At 51.9% G+C, this 8,198-nt stretch overlaps 1 protein-coding gene across 31 annotated transcripts in view; it reads right to left on the bottom strand.

The window, feature by feature from the left end:
- IL12RB1 (interleukin 12 receptor subunit beta 1) overlaps window positions 1-6,599 on the bottom strand; it is a 28,743-nt gene extending 22,144 nt beyond the window's left edge. For 4 of the 31 annotated variants that reach the window (XM_063616289.1, XM_063616280.1, XM_063616286.1 and 1 more), the window contains exons 1-4: window positions 6,214-6,595; window positions 3,100-3,159; window positions 1,825-1,939; window positions 508-677 (exon numbers count right to left, since the gene is read on the bottom strand). In XM_063616289.1, coding sequence (XP_063472359.1) covers window positions 508-677; window positions 1,825-1,939; window positions 3,100-3,159; window positions 6,214-6,433 — 565 coding nt within the window. In that variant the 5' untranslated portion in view covers window positions 6,434-6,595. Of the gene's footprint in view, window positions 1-507; window positions 678-1,824; window positions 1,996-3,099; window positions 3,160-6,213 lie in introns of all 31 variants that reach the window. The other 27 variants (XM_063616279.1, XM_063616291.1, XM_063616294.1 and 24 more) reach the window with 15 other exon arrangements.
- Between the last annotated feature and the right edge of the window lie 1,599 nt (window positions 6,600-8,198).

Here is an 8,198-nt window from a genome sequence, read left to right on the forward strand (position 1 = left end):
CCTCCTGGGTTCAAGCGATTCTCCTGCCTCAGCCTCCCCAGTAGCTGGGACTACAGGTGCGCGTGGCCACTCCTGGCTAATTTTTGTATTTTTAATAGAAATGGGGTTTCACCATGTTGACCAGGATGGTCTCGATCTCTTGACCTCATGATCCGCCCACCCCAGCCTCCCAAAGTGCTGGGATTACAGGCGTGAGCCACTGCACCCGGCAAAATACATGATGTTGAGTCATGAGAACAGATATTAAGAACCCAACCAGGTCTTGGCAGCATTATGGCTAGCAGAGAGAAACCAGAAGCAACCTAAGTGCCCAGGAATAGGGGATTGGTAAGGGAACCATGAAAGGCTGCTTTGTCACAATAGTGTTTGTGTGACACTACGTGAAGTGACAATGGCTAGTAGTATCAAGTCCCTTGCCAGGGGCCAGGAATCCCCTCCAGCTCCAGCCTTGCAGCCTGATGGCCTCTCTGGGTAAAAAAGGGACAGGGGGGAGAACAAGGTGCTAACCTGAGTTGTAGAGCTGCAGGGTCACCTCAGGAGACTTCTCTGTCTGGTTCCTGGCCCAGGATTCCACCCAGAGTGTGACAGTGTACAGCACGGACACCCCAGCCTGGTCGGAGAACTGCAGCCTGGTGGCTGAGCCGGTGGCGAAGTAGCAGCAGCGCCCGGAGCTAAGGCTGCAGCAGGAAGGAGGGTGTCGGTGCCGAGTCTGGGGTCCTAGTGGACCCCACAGCTGACTTTGTGCATCACATCCCAGCATCGTTTTTTTTGGTGTTTGTTTGTTTGGAGATGGAGTTTCATTCTGTCACCCAGGCTGGAGTGCAGTGGCGTGATCTCGGCTCACTGCAACCTCCACCTCCCTGGTTCAAGCAATTCTCCCACCTCAGCCTCCCTAGTAGCTGGGATTACAGGCACAGGCCACCACATGCGTCTACGTTTTGTATTTTTAGTAGAGATGCGGTTTCACCGTATTGGCCAGGCTGGTCTCCAACTTCTGGCCTCAAGTGATCTGCCCACCTCAGCCTCCCAAAGTGCTGGGTTTATAGGCGTGAGCCACCGGGCCCAGCCCCCAGCATCCTTTTCTGTCCCTTGTACACCTCCTCCCCCAGCCTGGGGGTTCCTTGGAGATCAGTCTGGGACTGGAGGGGTTTGAGGGACCCCAGTATCTCCCAGCAAGGACTGTACCACACAGCGAAGAAACGAATGAAAGGGCTGGGCGCAGTGCCTCACACTTGTAATCCTAGCACTTTGGGAGGCCAAGGGGGGTAGATCACCTGAGGCCAGGAGTTCAAGACCAGCCTGGCCAACATGGTGAGACTATGTCTCTACTAAAAATACAAAAATTAGCAGGTGTGGTGGCGTGTGCCTATAGTCCCAGCTACAAAGGAGGCTGAGGCAGGAAAATCACTCTAACTCGGGAGGCAGAGGTTGCAGTGAGCTGACTCATGCCACTGCACTCCAGCCTGGGCAACAGAGCAAGACTCCGTCTCAAAAAAAAAAAAAGAAAAAAGAAAAAAGAAATGGATGGATGAATGGATGGATGGATGGATGGATGGATGGATGGATGGATGGATGGATAAGTGAAAGGGTGAAGAAGAAAGAAGGACTAGAGAGACCCTCATGGCCACCCACCCTGGGATGCCTACCTTCACTGACCAACCCCCCACCACAATCCTCCAACTCTCTTCTTAGATGAGAAACCGAAGCCCAGGAAGGAGTGTTGACCCAGCCAAGATCACGCATCCGAGAGTAGGGGCACCAGAGGGGGTTGGAGCAAGAGTGGGATGGTGGGTGAGGGTTTGGGAATGGTAGAGGGGTCCTCACCAGCACCGCAGGAAGTGGCTGACCCCAGCTGTGGGACCCTCATACTGCCAGGAGCACTCGTAACGATCACTGGATATCCGATAGCAGCTCAGGTCCCTAGGGCCCGAGGCCGAGCCTGGAAGAGATCCTGGAGGCTTGGGAACAGACCAGAGTCTGGAGGGGTCTTCGTGCCTAGGACAAATCTTTGCGATGCTTATATCTTTCAGTCACCTCAGCCCAAACCCTCCCTGCGTCCTTCCTACCTCATCTCCTGCCATCTCTCGCCTCAACCTATTCCGAATCCTCAGCCTCCTAACTTGTCCTCACAGTGGCCGGATGTCCTGCCACCTCTCTCTCTATCCCTCACCCTCCTCTGGTGTTTTTTTTGGGGGGTCCCCCAGGCCCCAACTTCCATCCTCTGGTTCTTCAAAACACATCATCACATTTGTGATAGACATTTGTTTGCCTGTTGTCTATCTCTTCCACTAGGCTGTGGTCTTGGGAAGTCAGTTGAGCTCAGAGCCAGTTCCCTACATCTAGAACTGTGTCCGCACGTAGAAGATGCTCAGGAAATCGTTACCAAACAAAAGAATGGACAGCGTGTCTGCTCAGTGTCAGACCCTTTTCAGGGTGCATTAGGAGCATAAATGTTCCGACAATATGGCCGGGCGAGGTGGCTCATTCCTGGAATCCCAGCACTTTGGGAGGCTGAGGCAGGTGGCTCACCATCACCTGAGGTCAGGAGTTCAAGACCAGCCTGGACGACATGGTGAAACCTCGTCTCTATTAAAAATACAAAAATTAGCCAGGTGTGGTGGTGGGCACCTGTAATCCCAGCTACTTGGAAGGCTGAGGCCGGAGCGTAGCTTGAACCTGGGAGGCAGAGGTTGCAGTGAGCTGTGATCAGGCCACTGCACTCCAACCTGGGCAGCAGAACAAGACTCCGTCTCAAAAATAAATAAATAAAATAAATGTTCCAATAATTTATCAGGTGGGGGAGGCTTCAAAATGCTTAACAGGTACTTTCTCCCATGGACCGACCAATCTGAATGGACACAGACACCAGCCCTGAGGCCATGCTAGGGAAGTGATGAGGTTCAGAGAGGCGGCTGGCTACTCCAGGGCACCTTGAACCTGGTGAGAATGGGCCAGCAGGTGGTGGGGTGGGGGCTCCCAAGACCACAGTTGGGGCTGGGTCTTTGGCCTGGTGGTGGAGGCCATGGGAGGGGCTGCTGTGGATGGAGTCAGGCGGAGCCCTACATAATCCTCAGCCAACAATGAGGAACTGCCCCAAACCTGGGTCTGTATCCGGATATGGCGGGTCCTGAAAACAGCACTCACTGGTTCTGCAGGCAGCTGTAAAGGCAATGAAGACATAATGATATCTCTGGCCTTGCACTGTGTGGGGAGAAGGTCTCGGCCTTGGGGTCTACACCCAAGTGATCATCAGCCCTCCCACCCACCCACCTTCCCATCTATGCACCCTCCTACCACCACCCATCCATCCATCTGCCCATGTATTCATCTGCCCATCTACCCATCCATCCATGTATTGATTCATCCATCCACTATCTACCCATCCATCCACCCATGAATTCATCCATTCACCCATCCATCCATCCATCCATCCATCCATCCATCCATGTATTCATCCATCATCCATCCACCCATCTACCCATCCATCCATCCGTCCATGTACTCATCCAACCATCCACTCATCTACCCATCCATCTATCCAACCATCCATGTATTCATTCATCCATCCACTCATCTATCCATCCATCCATCCACCTCACCATCCACCCATTCACCCATCCATCCATGTATTCATCCATCCATCCACCCATCTACCCATCCATCTATCCATCCATGTATTCATTCATCCATCTACCCATCCATCCATCCATCCAACCATCCACTCCACCATCCATCCATCCATCCATCCACGTATTAATCCATCCATCCATCCACCCCACCATCCATCCATCCATCCATCCATCCATCCATTCATCCATCCATCCATCAATCCATGTATTAATCCATCCATCCACCCCGCCATCCACCCATTTATCCATCCATTCATCCGTCCATCCATGTATTAATCCATCCATCCATCCATCCACCCCACCATCCACCCATTCACCCATCCATCCATGTATTCATTAATCCATCCATCCATCCATGTATTCATCCATGCATCCATGCATTCATTCATCCATTATCCATTCACCCAACCATCCATCTATCCATCTAGTCACCAATCTATCCATCCATCCATCCATGTATTCATTCATCCATACACCCACCCATCCATCCATTTATCTACCTACCAATATATCCATCCAGCCACACATCCATCCATCCATACATACATACATACATACATGTATTTATTAATTGATCCATCTATTCATTTACCCACCCATCCACCTGTCTATCCATTCATCCACCACCCTTTAGTCCTCAGAGGTTGAGATGCATATTTGGGAGACACTCTTGGGAGGTCCCCCCAGCAGGAAAGAACAGTAAGACCAACAGTCTGGAGGGCAGAGAGAAGGGGGGGTGTGCCTGGGGTGGCACCAGTGTCTGAAGCCAGCATGGGGAGAGACAGTAGAGGGTGCATGGCACGGAGAGGCCTGCCAGGGCTGGCCCAGGCAAGCACACTTGGCCCACTAGCAGTTGGGGCAATTGTTAATAACATTTCTCCAGGAGGCAGCGACCTCCCTCAGCCACTGGGACCCCCGTGCCCTTTAGGAGTGCCACTGTCTGCTAGGTGTGGAACTGGGTGAGAGAAGGAGGGGGATGCCACCATGGATGGGTCAGGAAGACCCCAGCGCCCTCACTCCCACAAGAAGGACCTGCCCTGAGCCCTGCAGGCAGATTGGAAGCCTTGGAGGAGAAGGTGGCACCCCAGGAAACGGCCCCAAGGGTCCAACCTTGAGGGGGGAAGGATGCTTAACACACAAGGCTCTCCATCCTTCCATCTCTCTCTGTGATGACACAGAACCCCCACCCACCCACCCACCCCTGGCAGCCTAAAGCCCATCCTCCTTCCCTCTCCCTGGACTGACCACTCACTGCCACTATCTCCAGGTTACCTGTGGGCTGCCCCTAGCCCCCTCCCTGCTGCTGTTCTCCAGCCATGCCTGGCCCCTGAAGGTGCTAGGTGTGGCCTTGAGGTGTGGCCAGCACTGCTGTGGGCATTCTACAGGCACTCAGTGCATCTCAAGAGCCATTGAAAAAGTCAGCACCCTGCTGATCCCCAGTGTACAGAGAGGGAAAGTTTATTTATTTTTATTATTGAGATAGAGCCTTGCTCTGCCACACAGGCTGGAATGCAGTGCTGCAGTCTCAACTCACTGCAACTTCTGCCTCCTGCATTCAAGCGATCCTCCCACCTCAGCTCCTGAGTAGCTGGGAGTACAGGTGCCCATCATCAAGCCTGGCTAAGTTTTGCATTTTTAGTAGAGATGGGGTTTGACCATGTTGGCCAGGCTGGTCTCGAACTCCTGACCTCAAGTGATCCACCCGTCTTGGCCTCCCATAGTGCTGGATTTTCAGAAGTGAGCCACAGTGCAGGGCCTGAGATTATTTAAAGTATATGGGAAGGCGGGGCATGGTGGCTCACACCTGTAATCTGAGTACTTTGGGTGGCCGAGGTGAGTGGATCATTTGAGCCCAGGAGTTCAAGACCAGCCTGGGCAACACAGCGAGACCCTGTCTCTGTAAAAAGTATGCGCCAAAAAAATTAACCAGGCATGGTAGTGTGCGCCTGCAGTCCCAGCTACTCAAGGGGCTAAGGCAGGAGGATCACTTGAGCCCAGGTGGTCAAGGCTGCAGTGAGCTATGATCAGGCCACTGCACTCCAGCCTGGGCAACAGAGTGAGACCCTATCTCAGTAAATAAATAAATAAATAAATAAATAAAGTATACGGAAGGATGTGCATAGGTTATATGCAAATACTTTACCATTTTTTATCAGGAACTTGAGTATCCTTGGATTTTGATATCTGCAGAGGGTCCTGGAACCATTGCCCCATAAATATGGAAATTACTGTATACATTATATTATGTATGTCTATCTATTGTAAACTACATACATAAGATACTATACTATGTCTACCTATTAGATACATACTTGCTTTTCATTCCTTCCTTAGTTTTTTTTCTCATTGAACTCCGGGAGGTGGAAAAGATTTAGTGCATTTCACAGAACAGAAAATCAAGACTGGAGGAAAGATGTCTAAGTTCGATCCCAGAAGCCATGACTGCCCATCTCCCATTTGACAGCAGGAAAGACTGAGGCACAGAGAGATGAAACCAACGCACGCAGCAGGCCCACAGCTCTCCACACATACACGTGCCTCCACCCAGCAAGAGGAGCCGCCATGCCAGGGTCGGGGGACTCACCGCCCTGCCTGGACAGCAGGAAGAGGAAGAGGAGGGGGACCACCCAGGTCACCAGTGGCCCCATCGGATCCACGCAGAGCCCCACAGCCCCAGGGGAGCCTCTCTGCCACCTGCGAGGTTCAGCCACCCCGTCCCCACTCCGGAACACATTGAAGCTGAGCAAGGAAAAAAGACCAAAAAAAAAAAAAGAAAAGAAAAAAAGTAAAGTGTCACAGCCCATCCCTAGGGCAAGTCAAAGTGAAAGAGAAACCCAGGAAGTCAGCTCTGTCGTGGTGGTGATGGTGGCAGCCACAGACTCTGGAGCAAGTCTGACTTTGGAGCAAGTCAGGGTTCTAGGGGGTTCTACCTTGCTGGCCCCAGACCTGAACTGAACACCCGGGTGCGAGCCCCATGGGCCACCTGTGGTTCTATGCACTTGGCCAAGTCCCTGGCCCTCTCTAGCCAATTTTTTTTTTTTTTGAGATGGAGCCCCGCTCTGTCGCCCAGGCTGGAGTGTGGTGGCATGATCTCCACTCACTGCAACTTCCACTTCCTGAGTTCAAGCGATTCTCCTGCCTCAGCCTCCCGAGTAGCTGGAATTACAGGCAACTGCCATAACATCGGGCTAATTTTTGTATTTTTAGTAGAGACGGGGTTTCACCATGCTGGCCAGGCTGTCCTCGAACTCCTGACCCTAAGTGATCTGCCCGCCTCAGCCTCCTGAAGTGCTGGGATGACAGGTGTGAGCTACCGGGCCCGGCTGCCAAATTCTTTTTTTCTTCTTTTGAGATAGGGTCTTGATCTGTGGCCCAGGCTGGAGTGCAGTGGTGCAATCACAGCTCACTGCAACATCAACCTCCCCAGGCTCAGGCCATCTTCCTACCTCAGCCTCCTCAGGAACTGGGACTACAGGCATGCACCACCACGCCCAGCTAATTTTTGCATTTTTTTTTTTTTTTAGAGAGGGGGTTTTGCCATGTTGCCCAGGCTGGTCTCAAACTCCTGGGTTCAAATGATCCATCCGCCTTGGCCTACCAAAATGCTGGGATCACAGGCGTGAGCCACCGCACCGGGCCATCTCGCCAACTTCTGAGTCTGAGACTCAAGAGCTGAAGGAGAGCAGTGTTCTTGGATGGCCTACGTTCATCCTTCCAACAAATTGTTACAAAGAGCTTGCAGCATGCTGGCCCTCCAAAATGCCCACCTCCCCATATGCCAAGCTCCAGCCTTGTGCACCTGGGCTCACCCCTCTAATCCCAGCACTTTGAGGGGTCGAGGTGGGAGGATCACTTGACCCCAGGAGTTTGGGACTAGCCTGAGCAACATAGCAAGACCCCATCTGTATAAAAAATAAAGAATTAGGACAGGCGCGGTGGCTCATGCCTGTAATCCCAGCACTTTGGGAGGCCGAGGCGGGTGGATCACGAGGTCAGGAGTTTGAGACCAGCCTGATCAAAATGGTGAAACCCTGTCTCTATGAAAAATACAAAAATTAATCGGGTGTGGTGGCAGACACCTGTAATCCTAGCTACTGAGGAGGCTGAGGCAGGAGAATCGCTTGAACCCAGGAGGCGGAGGTTGCAGTGAGCCGAGATCACGCCACTGCACTCCAGCCTGGGCAACAGAGTAAGACTCCATCTCACTATATATATATATATATATATATATATATATATATATATATATATAAATTAAAAGTTAGCCAGGCGTGGTGGGTCACATCTGTATTCTCAGCTACTCAGGAGGCTGAGGTGGGAGAATGGCTTGAACCCAGGAGGCTGAGACTGCAGTGAATCGTGATTGCACCACTGCACTCCAGCCTGGGTAACAGAGCAAGATCCTGTCTCTTAAAAAAAAAAATTTAAGAGATGCAACTTAGTTTTTCCTCCATGTTCCATTTCTTAGCCTCTGAGTATTTTGTTTCCTGCCCGTCCCTCCCCACTGTCGGCATAGCCTCTAAATGTCAGTGGAGAAGCTCTGATCCAAGCTACCGTGTGGATGAACCC

Source organism: Symphalangus syndactylus, chromosome 13 (assembly GCF_028878055.3).
Source record: "Symphalangus syndactylus isolate Jambi chromosome 13, NHGRI_mSymSyn1-v2.1_pri, whole genome shotgun sequence".
Taxonomy (NCBI): Eukaryota; Metazoa; Chordata; class Mammalia; order Primates; family Hylobatidae; genus Symphalangus; species Symphalangus syndactylus.